The sequence below is a fragment of the Aplidium turbinatum genome, chromosome 8 (assembly GCF_918807975.1).
Source record: "Aplidium turbinatum chromosome 8, kaAplTurb1.1, whole genome shotgun sequence".
Lineage (NCBI taxonomy): Eukaryota > Metazoa > Chordata > Ascidiacea > Aplousobranchia > Polyclinidae > Aplidium > Aplidium turbinatum.
The window spans coordinates 7,270,135-7,287,796 of record NC_137479.1 but is presented as its reverse complement, the minus strand read 5'-3'; the positions used below and the strand labels follow the sequence as shown (position 1 = coordinate 7,287,796).

The 17,662-nt window shown below is 36.6% G+C and overlaps 2 protein-coding genes across 3 annotated transcripts; one reads left to right on the top strand and one right to left on the bottom strand.

Moving 5' to 3' along the window:
• Window positions 1–2,372: 2,372 nt before the first annotated feature.
• LOC145775567 (phosphoserine phosphatase-like) lies at window positions 2,373–15,072 on the top strand. Of its 2 annotated transcripts, XM_082586872.1 has the most exons (7): window positions 2,373–2,511; window positions 7,095–7,210; window positions 7,495–7,629; window positions 11,330–11,475; window positions 12,182–12,278; window positions 12,571–12,622; window positions 13,987–15,072. In XM_082586872.1, exons 3-7 carry the CDS (start codon window positions 7,508–7,510, stop codon window positions 14,092–14,094), a joined length of 525 nt encoding a protein of 174 aa, XP_082442998.1. In that variant the 5' UTR covers window positions 2,373–2,511; window positions 7,095–7,210; window positions 7,495–7,507; the 3' UTR covers window positions 14,095–15,072. The 2 variants fall into 2 exon arrangements, with proteins under 2 accessions (XP_082442998.1, XP_082442997.1); XM_082586871.1 differs by lacking the exon at window positions 2,373–2,511 and having other exon boundaries at window positions 7,044–7,210.
• Window positions 15,073–15,703: 631 nt separating this feature from the next.
• LOC145776011 (GLIPR1-like protein 1) lies at window positions 15,704–16,994 on the bottom strand. The gene has a single exon (XM_082587420.1). The coding sequence runs from the start codon at window positions 16,992–16,994 to the stop codon at window positions 15,900–15,902; it is 1,095 nt and encodes a 364-aa protein (XP_082443546.1). The 3' UTR covers window positions 15,704–15,899.
• Window positions 16,995–17,662: the final 668 nt, after the last annotated feature.

The window sequence follows — 17,662 nt, the reverse complement described above, 5'->3', positions numbered from 1 at the left end:
CATTTTTAAGCCATTCTGCTCGCGTTTCCTTCGTCTGCCCCACCACGAGCTTGCCACCCCTGGAAAGGAAATTTAATTCTGAACACGATTCAAAAATAAAATTCCGAAAAACATGTCGAGAAAATATTTTTATAGACGCCTAATTGAAGGCGTCTATAAACGTTAAAATCTCTATTTTTTTTTAAATACGTAAGACATTTACCCCATTTTTAAACCATTCCGCTTGCGTTTCCTTCGTCTGCCCCACTACGAGCTTGCCACCCCTAGAAAGGAAATTTAATTCTGAACACGATTCAAAAATAAAATTTCAAAAAATATATCGGGAAAATATTTTTATAGATGCCTAATTGAAGGCGTCTATAAACGTTAAAATCTCTATTTATTTTTAAATACGTAAGACATTTACCCCATTTTTAAACCATTCTGCTTGCGTTTCCTTCGTCTGTCCCACCACGAGCTTGCCACCCCTGGAAAGGAAATTTAATTCTGAAGACGATTCAAAAATTAAATTCCGAAAAATATTTCGAGAAAATATTTTTATAGACGCCTAATTGAAGGCGTCTATAAACGTTAAAATCTTTATTTATTTTTAATAACGTAAGACATTTACCCCATTTTTAAACCATTCTGCTCGTGTTTCCTTCGTCTGCCCCACTACGAGCTTACCACCCCTAGAAAGGAAATTTAATTCTGAACACGATTCAAAAATAAAATTTCAAAAAATATTTCGAGAAAATATTTTTATAGACGCCTAATTGAAGGCGTCTATAAACGTTAAAATCTCTATTTATTTTGAAATACGTAAGACATTTACCCCATTTTTAAACCATTCTGCTCGCGTTTCCTTCGTCTGCCTCACCACGAGCTTACCACCCCTGGAAAGGAAATTTAATTCTGAACACGATTCAAAAATAAAATTCCGAAAAATATGTCAGGAAAATATTTTTATAGACACCTAATTGAAGGCGTCTATAAACGTTAAAATCTTTATTTATTTTTAATAACGTAAGACATTTACCCCATATTTAAACCATTCTGCTCGCGTTTCTTTCGTCTGCCCCACCACGAGCTTGCCACCCCTGGAAAGGAAATTTAATTCTGATCACGATTCAAAAATAAAATTCCGAAAAATATTTCGAGAAAATATTTTTATAGACGCCTAATTGAAGGCGTCTATAAACGTTAAAATCTCTATTTATTTTGAAATACGTAAGACATTTACCCCATTTTTAAACCATTCTGCTCGCGTTTCCTTCGTCTGCCCCACCACGAGCTTGCCACCCCTAGAAAGGAAATTTAATTCTGAACACGATTCAAAAATAAAAATTCCGAAAAATATTTCGAGAAAATATTTTTATAGACGCCTAATTGAAGGCGTCTATAAACGTTAAAATCTCTATTTATTTTTAAATACGTAAGACATTTACCCTATTTTTAAACCATTCTGCTCGCGTTTCCTTCGTCTGCCCCACCACGAGCTTGCCACCCCTGGAAAGGAAATTTAATTCTGAAGACGATTCAAAAATAAAATTCCGAAAAATATTTCGAGAAAATATTTTTATTTCGAGAAAATAGAAATATTTTCTGAACATAAAAATATTATAAAAATAAATAAAAATATTATTAACTCTGAACATGATTCAAAAATAAAATTCCGAAAAATATTTCGGGAAAATATTTTTATAGTCGTTTTTGTGATGCTTATTTTTCTTGCCGTATCACATATCGCAGTCTTAATAGATACGATTTTATGTCTAACTTTTCGCAATTGCAGTTGCTTTATCTTTGACAAGTTGAGTTTTTTATTTAAATTTCTGTGTTCACTGTTCATTTGGCTATGGAAAAAATATAACATTTGCTTTGATGTGGTAAGGAGAAGTGATTTTATCGGTAGGTACTTTAACATGCAGATATCCAATCCAGCACGAACCAATCAGAAGCTACGCTGTTTGTGACGTCATCAAGATTGCGTAGAGAAAGAACAAAGGAAAAACGCAAATTCTAGCTAAATTAAGTCATCGCTTTGCTATCGGTTGGCTTGGCGCAGAGGGTTAGGGTGGTGGTAGGCTAGTCATTTCATTGACGTGGGTTTGATTCTCACCACTGCTATAGCTCTTTTTTCTTCTGTAATTACCCAACAAAGTTCAAAGTAATAATCAAGTCTCTGGCTGAATGCTGGAATGGTCACAATTGGACAGACAACGTAACATCTGGTTGGTTCATGGTGGATTGGATATCTGCATGTTAAAGTGCCTACCGATTTTATCAGCTTCCGAATGTTGCTGCTTTCATCGCATTGTTAACCGCGCAATTTTTTACGGATGATTTTTTTAGGCGGATCACCAAAAAATTATTCTGCCAGAATGAGGGTGGTCAGAATGAGGGTGGTTCGTTTCCATTGCTTTTGTGACATCAAGGAGTCCATAGTGGTGACGTGCTGACGTACTCCTACAACACTCGTGTTTACCAGATCAAGAACAGTATTACGAAATATGCTTGACTAAAAAGGAGGTAGGCGAAGTTGATTAAGGCTGGTTATTTAATTTTACTGATTTAAGTTTTGAATTGAATGCCTTTCCGAACTTTTAGCTTTTTTGCCTTAGTCAATTATTAGCCAAAAACTAATAACTTTACTAATTGAATTTTTAACCTAAATTTGAGTACAAAAAGTGAAAATGGCTCAGCCTCGAAAAAAATTAAGATTCAATGATTCCATGTTCAATTTGGTTTCACTGTGATACATTATTACATTCTGGAGGAAAAGTCGCAGTGCGTGCTATGCTGTAAAGTTTTAGCAAGTTCTGCTCTAAAACCTAGCAAGCTGAAAATACATTTGGTAACACATCATCCAGATTATCAAAACAAAGATGCAGATTTTTTTAAACGGCAAGCTAATAGTTTAGTTAGATCAAGATTTGATAGTACTAGTGATCAATGCAAGGAAAATACTGCAGGGTTAAGGCCCTCCTAAGAAGTTGCAAGAAAAATAGCTATCCCTAAAAGGCCTCACACCATCGGAGAACAACTGATCTTGCCTTGTTACCAAGTTATTGTATCAAACATTTCGGGGGAACCTGAAGCTCAAAAGCTGAAGCAAGTGTCTCTGTCAAACGACTCTGTGAGTAGGAGAATATCTGAGCTATCGGAAAACATTTTGTCGCAGGTGGTATCAAAGATACACAAGTCAATGTCACATTGATATCTATCTTAAAACAGGTTGGATGTAATGCATAATATCACGATCATATTGAACCAAACGGAACTTAACATAGAACTGATAACACTCAAGCAGGTGCACTCATTTTATTGACGTGTGCATTTGTACGTGCATGTAACAAATAAATTATTATTTACCGCTTTTGCGCTAATTTTCCTTAAGTTTTTGGTGGACCGTGAGTCGTTAAAAAAATCGCAAGGGGACCGTTCAACAATTTTTTTGAAAAAGTTTGAGAACCACTGGTTTAGCCTCTAAGGCTATATTTCTCTGTTTACTCAAGCAAGACGATGACCTCAGTATGCACTCAGGTATGTTGTTACGGCTCTGTTGTAATTTTTTCTCTATCTTTTCAGGAGATGAAATCGGGGGGTGAAGTGTTCAGGGGACAAAATACGTTGCACCCAGTAAAAAGCATGTGCAAGTGTATTTGGATAACGTGGTCAACTGGTCATCGATTAACAAGACACATTTTAATGCTGCAGGCTATATTAACTAAACCTGCCTGATCCTCCAAAAAACCAGGGTTATGGAGTTTGTTGGCCTCCAAAAAACCCGGGTTATGGAGTATGTCTGAAATAATTAAATTTTGCAAAAACCTATAAAAATTGCTGGTCAATCTTTTGTATTATACAAACAAGGTAACTTTAGCGGGTTCAACAGGTTTTATAACAAAGTAATATAAAAAAATTAACTCAAACGTTTTCGACATGTACGACACGTGTGTCCTCATCAGGAATTAGCTAAATTTGCAATATGTATTATATGTATACATGAAATACTTAATGATAATGTATCGGCCAAATACAAAAAGGTGAAACGAAAATTATAAGTTTGACCATGCATTATAACTGTAACGACACTCCGAACTGAAAAGCACAAACTGAACAAGTGATACAAGAATGATTAAGAGTAAATTATACCGCAGGAAACATATCACTGGAGGTGTAACCCACAGGCATGTGACATTGTGACAAACTATTAGAACACACACAAAAGGAACAATGAGCCACAGGCGAATAACTGCCGGTTCAGAGACGGATTATTACATTTGATTCTTAAGGCTTCCATGATCTTAGTCTGAAGGATCTGCCTGCAGAGATGATTTTCAATTGGTTGATCAAGACATTATCAGTGCACGTTCCACAAGAAGCATTAGCAATGTGCTCTTTAATTGCACTTTTGGTTGTTAACTTTGGATTTAAGTGCTAAGTTTGGGTAACAAATTGGAAATCTGGTTTAATCTTGTGTCTGTTATCTCGTGTTCGTTTGGTGTGTTCTGATGACCAGTTGTTTCAGAAAGAAGTTAAGAATTTGAAAAACATGTTTTATTTTTAAAATGGATATCCTTCTCATGTTTTCAATAAAGTCTTGAAACACCTTCATGGCTGATAAACCAAAGGACATGCTTGAAGAAGTAAATTTTAGTTATTTTAGTAGTATTCCCTTTTTAGGAAAAGATTCAACAGGTTTTGCAAAAAAACCTAGCTAAACTTATAAAACATAAATTTTCATGGGACGTTCATACTGTTATCTATGTTATAAAACATATTTAAAGTGGACCTTTATCTTCAACTGAAGTCGCCTACCCTCTTTGCTCTTTCTTCGAATGTTGTGTATAAATTTAGTTGTTTGCCTGACGCAAACCAGACATACATTGGTATGTTAACATGACATTTGTTGACAAAGACCGGGGAGCATTTTAAATCCAAAATGAAATTTCTATTTGAATAAGGACCTTCTGATGATCCTCCTTTAGGTGAAACAGGCTGTCAAGGGTTTAGATCAGTGGTTCTCAACCTTTTTGTCTTGGTGGACCCTTTTTGGTGTCTTCGAAGCGGTCGCGGACCCCTAAAAATTTCAATTTGAAATTTTGGTATATCGCGTTTCCTTATGGAATCATATGTTACATAAGTTTCAAAGCAACACACTTAAAAGAATTTGCTGAATTCGCAACGCACTTGACGATTGATGAGATTGACGAAATTATGTTATGACTTATGAGCTATATGTTGCAGTCCTCGAAATTAGCGGCGGCACACGGCAATTGCCGTGGTGGATGCCGCCGCAAATGTCATAATGGCCATTCTGCTACGGCAATAAAAATGCCGTCGCAAAATGAGCATTTAATTCAGACAAAAATTGTTCAAAATTTTTTCCTGTTTGATTTACTCGCAGCGGGAGTTTAATCAGCAGAAACATCGCACCAAGACCTCACCTCGGACTATTTTACTTGCTGTGAACACTCAAACAGTCTTCGAAATTGGCATATTTTTACTTCGCAAAAACGTTGACGAGGCCAAACGGCAAAAGTGGAAATTGCCTCGGCAATTGCTGTGAACGTTTATTGCGAAAAAATTCTACCAAAACATATAAAACGAGAAGAGAAAAAAATAATCGATGTCTTAATAGTCTATCGCGATCGCACTGTTTGATTTGTTGTGATGTAATAATACCAAAAGTAGCGATAAAGCAAACAACGCGATACGCACGCTGTTACGGTAATTCAGGTTAAATAACTCAAGGCGGGAAAAGTAAGTTAATTTTGGGTTGATTCAACGTTCGAGTCAGCACAAGTCGATTTAATTTTCCCGGCGGGTTATATCGCGTAACAACAATGCCCAATAAGAAATTTACGTTTGTTTTACATTAATTTGACATCTAGCGACGTTGAATCATGAAATAACGTTAATTGCTCAATCAGGTACCGGTAACAAATCAATAGCTCCCTGCGAGAAGATTGCCTCGATTTACGCATACACTCACATAATTTCGGCACAAGTAGGATACTCCGAGCAACACAAAGTCTGTTGGATAAAGAACCAGTCAGAATCGGAGGATGAGGTTGTCGCCTCGTCACTGGAAGACGCAAAACTGCCCTTTCATGAACGCTCGATACCATATGATCGGAAGCATTACTTTTCTTTACTGCCGAAGAACCATTTATCCAATTTTGTACCACTTTTTATATTCGCAACGACACTGGTAAAAAATAAGCATTCGATGAAAGAATAACTTTTGCGTAACAATTAAGCCAGTATTTGTAAGGTTGCAAACTTTTTACAGCTCACAAGAGCATTGTCAGCGCATAAAATAGCTTGCGTGATGCTCTGGGCTACCGCCGTGTGACACACGATGAAGAAGAAGCGCATAAAATTTCGTTTGATCAAAGCATTACGGCAATTGTCGCCGCAATCCCAGGTTTGTTGATTTGGCGACGGCAATGTTTTTGCCGTCGTAGACGGAAGCTAATTTCGAGGGCTGATGTTGGCACACAGGATCAAACATCGGTAAGCTATATGCTCATTTGATGTTTTTCTATAACTTTTATCAAAAGTTAATAGAATACTTGCGACTGTTACAAAGAATTTCTCCTTTTTTTCATTTGGAATCAATATTAATTCGTTATGATCACAGTCATTGCAAAACTGTGAGTAGTGATAGACTGCTGACTAACGTTTGCATTTCTAAGTTAAGCATTGATCAACAATCTGCTGTCTTAACAGAATTTAGTTGAACATAGCCAACATAGCCTTATTAAAAGGTTTAAGTAATTTATATGATATTTTAGTTAAGAAACCAAACCTTTGTGCAATGTCCTTTGAAATTTCAAACGACGCACCAGTGCGTTGCGACTTACAGTTTAAGTATCACTGTAGGCTAATACATAAACAAAGCACAAACAATTTTTAAATTTCTTAATTTATCCGTCATGTTGAAAACTCGGAAACTTTCGCGGACCCCCGGAAATCGCTTCACGGACCCCTTGGGGTCCGCGGACCCCCGGTTGAGAACCACTGGTTTAGATGGTATTAATAACTATATTTGATTATCCTAGCCTATATATATAACTATTAAAATGTCTGTTAATGATATTAAGTTGATCTGGAAGAGTGCTGATGCTGTCTGCTTCGATGTTGATAGTACTTTGTGTAAAGATGAAGGAGTTGATGCTTTAGCTGCCTATTGTGGAGTAGGTGAAAAAGTCAAAGAATGGTAGGAAAGTTTATTTGTTTTTGATGAAACTATTTTGAGATTCTTTGCGTTGTCTCAGCTATTCTGAGCATGATTTCTTGGTTAAGATAATGTAATATTGAAGATATCATAGCTATGTTAGTTAAGAAGAAAAAAAGTGGATAGTAGTATTTATTAAGATTAAAAGAGTTAACAAAAAGAAGATTCTTTGATTTTTTTAAAAGTGAACTATTTTACTTTTTTTTCACAACATTGTGAAGCTGTTAAAATATTCTCTGACCCTATATTTATGTGCAAATTGTTAGGACAAACAGAGCAATGGGTGGAACAGTTACGTTTCAAGAATCCTTGCAAGCCAGACTTAACATTATCAAGCCGAGCATCAATGTCATTCAGGGGTTCATTGATAGCCATCCGCCACAGCTTACTCCAGGTGTCAAGTATGAATTGCTTTTATACATTTAAAATATAAAATGTTGGATAAAATCCACTCATATCACAATGTAACTGTTCTATTTTTATGTATTCCTAAGTAAAAACAGGGGCTTGCTGTAAGTTTGTATATTCTCTTTGCTTCACTTGTTGGTCTCTGCTTTGCTCAGTGTTTTGCCAATGTACATTTGTCTTAGCTCACTCTGAATCTTTTTGTTGTGTTGTCAGTTTTGACATCCGCTTTTTTCTACACATTTGCACTCCCACTGCATTGATGTATTGGTATACCAATAGTTATTCACTAACATTAGCTGAAAGCATCTGACTAGAGGACATATGCATTGTCTTTGTCTACTCTTCATTAGGTATATGACAAGTCAAATTAGTTGATGGTTCACATTACAAATTATTTTTCAATGATACTTTTCCCACAAGTTTGGCATAATTGTAAACGATTTTAAATTTTGAGTGTAGTTTCAATCATAGTTGTTCACTACAATGATTAGTTGTGTCACAATCAATTCGTTAGGCAATTGTATTCACAATGTTACATTGTATTTCCCCCATTCTAGGTTCTCGTGACATATTATTATCACGCATGATCTGACACTCTGGAAATGTTAATCATGCTGAAAGATGAAATGCTAATAATAATTTTGTAGTTTTTCGAGCATTTTATGAAAGACCATCACCACGAAATAACAAATAGAATACATATGTATAAACTAATCAACTAACTGTATGCAACATTGTCTCATTACTGGCCTCTCAGTGTTTGCAATTCATCTCACTAGACACAACCAATAGTTCATGTTTATTCTTTGATATATAATTTTTCTTCCATTTTTAGTTATTGTTTTAATACTCTGTTCTTCAGATCAAATTGCTTGAACTACACAGGCCAACAAAAAAGATAAAAAAAATTTGTGTCTGCAATATGTGGTTTGGAGTATATTGAGGCTGCTGATTTCAAAAATCACATCAGATTTTACCCGTCACATCAGGTTTTAGAGGATTTTTGCATGATATTTTTTCTCATAATATTGGCTTTTTGGCCGAATTTTCTCTTACTGTTACCGTTTTATAAAGACCTTATGAGCCAATAGTGTTTGAAAATTTGTCATATTCATGGAAATGATTTTATTTTGTAACATTTGGAGATGTGTGATGACACCATGACCATTGGAGTGACCGACCTACCTTTAGAACAGGGGTCGGCAACCTTTTTGAGCCGCGGGCCAATTTGATAAAATAAAATATACTGGCGGGCCGTAACTGCCGGGACAGCTTTTCCGAAACGCGAATATCTTACCCTTAAATTGCATGGCGTTTTACACTCCTATTCATGCTTATATAATATGTTCATTGATATGATAAAAGGAATTTATTACTTTGAAACCGATTATTAAAAGAACAAATGTGTGTAACAATTTAATGTGAATGTTGATGTTGTTTGCATTTTTTTGCCAAATTGCCAAAGTCAGTTTTGATATTGGAACAAGAAATTTGTAAAACATCATTAACATGTTCATCAGATAAACGTCGGCTGCATAGCCGAGTGGTGAGAACCTTGGAACTTCGTTCGAAAGGACGCCGGTTCGACACCGCTCAAGAGCATGCGGCTGTGTCTTTGGCAGGGCACTTAAAGGCATGCCTGAAGGTGGACACGAATATTGGCTTCCTTGCCTTCCCGTCCACTTAATCTAAATCTTCAACCACCGGGTGTAATCCTGGATACGACAAACAAAAAAACAAATAAACGTGATCGAAGTTTATTTTTTGCAAAGTTCATCTTGGAAAATAATTGTTCACAAAGATAAGTGTTCCCAAACCAAAAAGATATATAAGTGTTCCTTTTTCTTGATTTCCAGCAAAAATTTCCTTTTTCTTGATTTCCAGCATTGTGATGTCATCTGGCTTGTTCAAGATTGCATCATCTTATTGAATCAGTCTAGTTAAACTTTTGCACAAAAGTGAAACGTGTGCAATGAAGCATATAATTTGTAGCACGAGGTAGTATCCGTGGTTTTGTTGCACTATGATTTTAGCATGCAAAAAACAACTTATTTATCGTCGCGGGCCGAATTGCGTGCTTTTGCTTGGAACTGCTAGCGGGCCGGAACGAAGCGCCTGGCGGGCCGGACCTGGCCCGCGGGCCGTAGGTTGCCGACCCCTGCTTTAGAAGGTACACTAGTCAGAAGCCCCCCTAGCTAGATGGTCCACTGGTCAAAAGAGTCACCTAGACCATCTGGCTAGTGGACCATCTGTCTATGGTAGACCATCCAACTTATGTACCTTCTGAGAACTGTCCATAGACCACCCCTTACAGGCCGGGTTACATTCACTTTCGCCTGAATGCTTAGTACCATTCTACTTTTTGATATATAACATCGGTTTTATCTTTTTCGCTGAACATGGAGATTTAAGGTTATAATGTGAAACTTGTCTATGACTCATTCTTATTTGAATTTTCATGTATTCAGATTTTTTCATATTAGCAAGGTGTTAATTCTGTTTGTGGTGTGAATAAGTAGCAGAATGACATCTTCAAAAAAGTGTAAAAATGACCCTGATGTTCTTTGTTACATATGTGGCAGTTATAGGCTACTGTTCCTAACCAAAGGCAAATCATAACAAGTTTTGTGAAACAAGCATATCTTACATACTTTAAAATTCGCCTGGGTGATCAGGACAAATCATGGGCTCCACACATGCTGCATGTAAAGCTTTTGTGGAAAACCTAAGATGATAGATCAATGGAAATCCTAAATCCACTCACAACATTCACAAAAATCATGCAAGCGAAAGTTTGTCCAGAGTAACGTTTCCCAAATGTGCATGTGAATTTCCGTTTTGTCTGTAGAATTCAACCTATTTTTAAGTGTCTATTCTATTCAATTTCTTCAATTTTATTTTTCTTTGCTGGCGCAAACATAATAGCGAATGACATTGCAAACACACAACCGTAGCACCAACAAAAGGAAAAGATGGCAAAACCAAAAGGTTTAAAATATGTATTGGGGATTTGCAAAGCCACCAAACCTACTTCTTAACACGAAAAAAATAACAATGTAGCCTACTCTTTTGCAACAAAAAATGACGTTGAACGTTTAGTGTTAGCAGATAAACTTTGAAGAATTGGGTTCAAGTTACCACACTTCAATAAAAAAACAAAAAAAAAAAAACAGGTCTTGAAATACCTCAATGTTTTCATTAATATTATGTTTGTATCTCTTGTGTAAACTTTAGACTTTATCGTGATGAATTTAGGCTTTATCACAGACCTTGTTGACAAAAAAAGAGTTCAAATTCCATGAAACGCCATAGTCTACCAATATAGATCAGGAGTCGATTTTACCAATTTTTACCAAAACAGCATTCAGATATCATAAAATCCTGATGTGATACAAAAAATCTGACGTGATTTTTGAATTCAGCATCCAAAATATACCCTAGATTGACATTTACTATGCTGACACAAAAAGTGTGTTGGCTTGTGTTATTAATCATATTGTTAATCTTGCTGTAGTGATGTATTTAGCTTAATTCAAAAGCTTTCCGTTTTTGAAGCATTTAAATCTAGAATTTGTCGCAAGCCCTCCCGAATGAATCAATCATGAACTAAAATTAACAAACTACATTTGAATGATTTAACTACATTCTAGGATTAATTCCAAGGCACAAACTAAGTTAGGATTTCTTTTTCAGGGAACTGATTTCTTTGTTGAAATCTCGTGGCTGCGCAGTCTTCTTGGTTTCTGGAGGAATGAGAGAAATAATTGAACCTGCAGCAAAGACACTTGATATTGAAATAGAAAACATTTTCGCCAATCGCTTGCTTTACTACTTTGATGGTAATTACTAAAACCAGGATATATTATTGGCATAACAATGTTTATATAATGGTTTTGGATAAGTATTGACTGAACTCTGATTTATTCGAATGTCATGTCATAAAATGGGATTTTTGTTGTTTTTGTTGCACGTGTTGGGCTGTTGGCTTACTCCCTCAATGACTTTGTCCGCCCCTAGTAGTTCAATTGGTCTTTGTATATATAAAAAAAATCAAACCGCGCTAATTCGACTCTCGCGATGTGCGCTTTTCAAGGACTGCTCTCCATTCAGTGGCACTTAGTGAGTCGAATAATCATACTCTTCAAATAATCACTTCGTTCGAATTAGTTCGAATAATCACTTCAACAACCAGAAACGTCACTCAGTCAGTCTCGATGGCCGAGCCTGCGTCAGTGGTTCAAAGCCTGTGCAAGTATGCGAAACTACCAGGATTAAGCATGTAAATAAGCTTTCTCAGTCTGAGGACGAAGATTCCTACAACCAATCAAACTATTCATGCTCACTTTAAATTCTCCAAAGCTTTGTCACCATTGTTCGTCCCTGATGTTACGGGACATCACTTGCAGTTAGTAGGCTACTTCACTTTTCAAGACTTCATTGCTAAAACGACGTATTTTATAGTATGGTATCAGTTATCCAACGTATCTCACCGAATACATATACTGCAATGTTAGATGCTGAATATTAAGATTAATTTGTAACCAGGAAGTTTTGCTGGTTTCGATAAGGAATGTCCAACTTCTAGAACTGGAGGCAAAGCAGAAGTGGCGGCAATATTGAAAGAAAAGTATAGCTTCAAAAAGTAAGTCTTTTTGGCAGTACCAGTGAACTAAAATTATATGATTTTGCTATACAGTGAGTATATCAACACTCTATGTTTTGCTGCGTAAGACGGAGCAGAGCAAAAATGCTGCTGGACCGTTTACAAAGCTGTGGTGTAGCAACCGTATCTAGGGGTGTCAGTTCTTGCAGCAATCGGCTGCCGAGAAACAGACTACTTGACAAAAGCTACTTCGCAAATTAGCTAACTTTAATTTTAACTCTCGTTCATTGACCAGTATTCCAATTTCTAACTTTATATTTTATCTTTGCAGCTTGGTCATGATTGGTGATGGCGCTACAGATATGGAAGCATGTCCCCCTGCAGTAAGTACACTTCCCCCATGTTAACAGGGCTGTGAAGTCGTGCGAAAAATAGACGATTTCGACTTCAGTGTTGCCAGATTTTTTTTAATGTCTTTTATAGAGATGTGAGTCGTTTTTTTTTGTGCTCGTTTTTTCAGAAACATATTGTTTTGTTTTTTTTTTAAATACGAAAATAAAAAAAACAATTGTTTTTTTTCCCCAACCATTTGTCTAAAATTCAAATGTTGGAACAAAATTTGTACTTTTGCTTCTCTGAAATATTTGTTTTGAAATAATCAAGACATTGATAAGTTGCCAAAATACAACTTTGTCACTAAACTTTTCATTAAAATCTTCTTTTGACTTCACCAATGATCCAAAAGGATGCATAGTGTAATAAAATAATCATAAATAGTATAATCCATTTTAAACGACGCTTTATCATACGGTTTAAGACCAAGTTCGCATTATAGCGTATCACACTGAACTCGAATTTGTGTCAGTGCTCAGTTTCTTAAAGGCATACTAAATGAAATTTTCAAATGGGAATTAAGCGTTAAAATGCGTAAACTGAATATTCAAGAATAGGCCTACATTTCAAAAAAAAATACCGAAAAAAAATCGTTTTCAATGGCACTGGCAAGGCCCAAAGTCCAACGTTTCATTTATTTTTAATTTTTTCAAAATGACCAAAAAGTGGAAACACTGCTCGAGAATACGTCACCATCGACAGCAATAACAAAAGCCACGTTACCACATTTGACGTTTTAACATCAGATCTGATGTTTTGATCAAACTGTCTGATGTTTTGATGTTGAAATCTGCTGGTTTGATGTACATACATAAATAGCCTACATTTAAATCGCCCGCAGTAACAAGTATTGCTCAATCAGCTGATTGCTAGTCTATAGTGACGTAGACTGTACAGTCGTACGCTTCGCTGCTCACGCCTATTCCCGTTTTGAAAGCTCTAACAAAAGCACGAGCGGAATGCTGATCAGACCGCAATGGGGCAAAATTTTATTGAAAATCGTTTTATGGTAGCATGTTAAACACAAAGAACGTGGAAAATCGCCAAGTTAGGTTTTTCCTTTAGTATCCCTTTAACGTGCTGCCTGGTGTGACGTTGACACAACAATACGCACCTTATCATATAGCTAGCTAAAAGATTAAACTCGTTGAAATGAGCATTGCTTATAATTTTTTTACGTATTTTTAGTCATAGTTTTTAACAGTATGAAAATGTCATTGTTTTACTCAATTTACCTGCACGTAATGTCTCACGGAGAGAAAAAATCGACATATAGCATGATGTGTGTAAGCTAACATCAAAGTAATAGCCTATATCAATAGCTTTCTATTCATGTGGTGTTTTTTTTTTAAAGAATGCTTTCATCGGGTTCGGAGGAAACGTGGTCCGATCCAAGGTGAAGGAGAACGCGAAGTGGTTCGTCCATTCCTTTCAAGAGCTCATGGATGCATTAGTGCAATAAAATTTTAAATTTTAGTGAAGTTACACCTTTTATAGCGAAAGATTTGTCCACTGATCATGCAATTCAAACTTGTATTTAATTACCTATGCGCAAATCAGATGACGATATAGAGCCTTGTTTTCGCAATCAAAATATCAATTCAATACAGTAGTTGTAGCCTACTGTTAAACTATAGCAATGGAAATAATTAAAGAGATGATACCTTTTTCTGCGGATATTACACCTTTTAAAAATAGCTTATAAAAAGTATTTGTTGAATGTTAGGCTATAATGGCAGATAAAAATTTAATGCAATGTTATTACGTTTATGATTGTGTATTGTCGTCTATGATTTTTGCTAATCCGCTACCTTGACTGTATCCTAGGCAATTTTCGAGTACTCTAGCAACTGTGTTGTCTATTATTCGAATGTGAACAGCAGGTAATAAATGTTGGTTCAATGACAGCAATGAACGATCATCCATAAGATGTTAAACAACGTTATTATTACAACTCGCTTTATTTTTATCGTTTCATCAGACATCAAAAGTAGCTTCTAATGGATTTTATCGCTGCTGAGTAAAACACAACCCTAGTGCAAACTAATTTGATGACTGTGAGGAATATGATGTCAATATTGCTGCAAACTGCTGGAAATTAGGGTTGTACTGTAATAGCTTGGTTGTACTATTATGTTTTTATTGTGATAGAATGGGGCTCAGTAGGTCTAGCATGTGAAACGTTCATTTAAGGCTGTGAGTAATGAATAGTTTAAGTGCTTGTGCTGTCTTTTATGTGGTGCTGTTAGACAATAAGTGATTTGCAGTGTCGACTACGACAACAAATTCGTTTGAACGTTTCGCTTCGAATACAATCCCGATGCGCAAGAATTAATGTATTCGTTTTACCTTTTGATGCAATTCTCTTCTGATTACACAGCCATTAAAGTAATTAACGTCGAATGTTTTCACTTGCAACCTCAATACAAAGACTCATTCACTTCGTTGTGTTAGTGGGTGCAGACGTTGATGTCTTCCGCAACAGAAAGTTAGCAAAGAACTTATTGAGGGAAAGTATTTACCTTGCCAGTAATGACTTAGCTCAAAAAGCTTCAGCCACAGTAACCGACATAGGTCGCCATGGTTTCAGCCTACTCCTCAATAACTTACCCTATCGTTTATGATGTCTCAGTTTTATTACGAAGCACTTAGATTTCTGCAAAACTTTTTTTTCCTGTTACCATGTAGGCTACTGAACAAAAAAAAAAAAAAATACTGAACAAGTTTGTCGTAGCCTACCGTCACCGCATATTTTTCTTAGCGTGGTTTTAAATTCGACTTCCATTTGATTTGCTTGATTGAAATAATGCTTAAGCTCATTGGTGGTTACGCGACGTGCCACCAATCACTGATATTTCAGTCACAAATAAGTTACAACATACGGGCTTGATAAAGCGTCATTGCTTTGTAACAAACCAGCATCTGGTTTCAGAACTTTATTTTTTATATAATTCTTTTCACTGGAAAATATTTTCACATCCAGGCCCGGATTTAGGGGGGGGCAGTTGCCCCGGGCCCCCCGACTTTTGAAGGGCCCCCCTATGTGGTTAAAATGTGATTTTGTGTTATTTTTGTCCCTTTGGCCTTTAAAGTTTCTGCAAAATGCTGTGCAGCACTGGACTGATGCTACTGTCGACGTAGAGATGGTTTTTCGCGCCGTAGGCTTGAAAAAATTTTTTGCATGGCGTTCCCCCGATCTAAAAGTGCCCCGAGCCCCCCATCAGCTAAATCCGGCCCTGTTCACATCGACTCCTTTATGAAAAAACTTTAACCACAAAAACAAAGATTCATTATCAAGGTAACAAAATACAGATTGCACAATTGAATGAGAGAAAGCTGCGATGATTTGCATGTGACAAACTGATTCCCCTTTGGAATGGTAATAATGTTCGTGGCAGAATCGATTGTTGCGCCACCTTCGTCATCATTTCCAGCTCTGTTTGTTGTGCGACCATTGTTCACTTCTGTCCTACGATAAGACGACGTAGTTGAAGGCGGTGGGACGTAGAGGCAAAGTTTATCTTTATGGCAAATGGAGTAAGATGGGCAGTTAGTGCAAGGTGGTCCCTTTTTGTAGGGTCCAGGGCCAAAAAGATTACCCCTTGGTCCAAAATTACACACAAATACTTGTACTGTTGTATAGCTTCTGCCTGCCACTACCATGTTTTTGCAGGTGCTGAGACCACACCCTACAATACGGGTGTTAGCCCATACATACTGAGTGTACCGATAGCACGTTCGATAACAAACTCCGGTATCGAAATCATAAAAATCTTTCTCATTAATTCCTTCATCTATTGCTCTTGTTATGGCTTCTTTTACTGGCAATTCACCTTCTGTATTAAAATTTATAGTTTCACCAAGGTATGGCAAAAATCCTGCAACCTGTCTGTTTTTGTAAGAATTGTGAGCATATTTGCACTGTCTGGAATGTTTTGCCGCAATTTTTCCTGCTTCGTCGTGCCAGTCTATTTTCAACATATTTGAGGCAGGAGGAGTAACGGACAGTCGATGTTTATTGAATTCATCCACAATATGCCGCTTTTCGTCCCTTGTTAATGCTGAAGGTTTACTAAGCACAGCCTTTTTTCCAGTAATTTTTATTTTTAAATTTAGTAGATTGGTCAAACGTTCGTCTAACACAGGAAGTAGCTCGCGGTCCACTTCTTCACCAATAGAAGTGTCAACATAATCTGCGAAATATTTCCCTTCAGATTCAAAAAAATTTGATTTTGGCCTTGAAAAATTAAAAGCCTCCGATTGTTTGGAATGGTTTAGCTCTTTCTTCAACGCTACCTTAACTGAGTTGGATAGCTGAAACACAGCAACAAAAACTAGAATCCACAGTACATACCACTGCATTAGCTCTGCTGACCTAAGCTGTCATTTTTTCAAAGGAACTTTGATTGAAGCATTGTTGCCAGATGCCTAAGCTACCTGTAACAGTCCACAGCACCGTGCCAAAAGTTTCTAAGGCCAGTGCAAATTTCCCAACACATTGAACACATTCCTTGACTGGATAGAAGCACAGCTACTCTATATTTTGAACTTAAATGCTCTGATCTATAAAAAAAAAAAGGTTTTCACTTGTTTCTAATGATGAAAATAACAGTAGGCTACTTAAAATTTGCCAACCCAATGTTATTTCCTCAAAATCTTTCAAATTGGAGAAAAATAAAACCGATCTGGCAACATCGGCGTCTGTAGCCTACTACAGATCTATCTGTTTGTACTGTTTTGTCACAATGTAGCCTACATTTTCAGGTTGTGTTTTCCCTTATGCGGAGTGGATAAATTGGCTTGCCCTGTATGGAAAACCCGGAAGAGTTAAACTGATTTTTCTACTTTGGTAAATATCAGAGATGTATGTATACGCCGCAAATTCTACGCCGTAGACTTGCGGCGTAGACTTTTTGTTTACGCTAACGCTTACGGCCACATTTTTTTGGATAGTTGTCGCTTGAGGCTACGCCGTAAAGTTTTCGCGGTTTTTTAGCGCATAGCGTCAACGCATACTTTTTAATGTATTT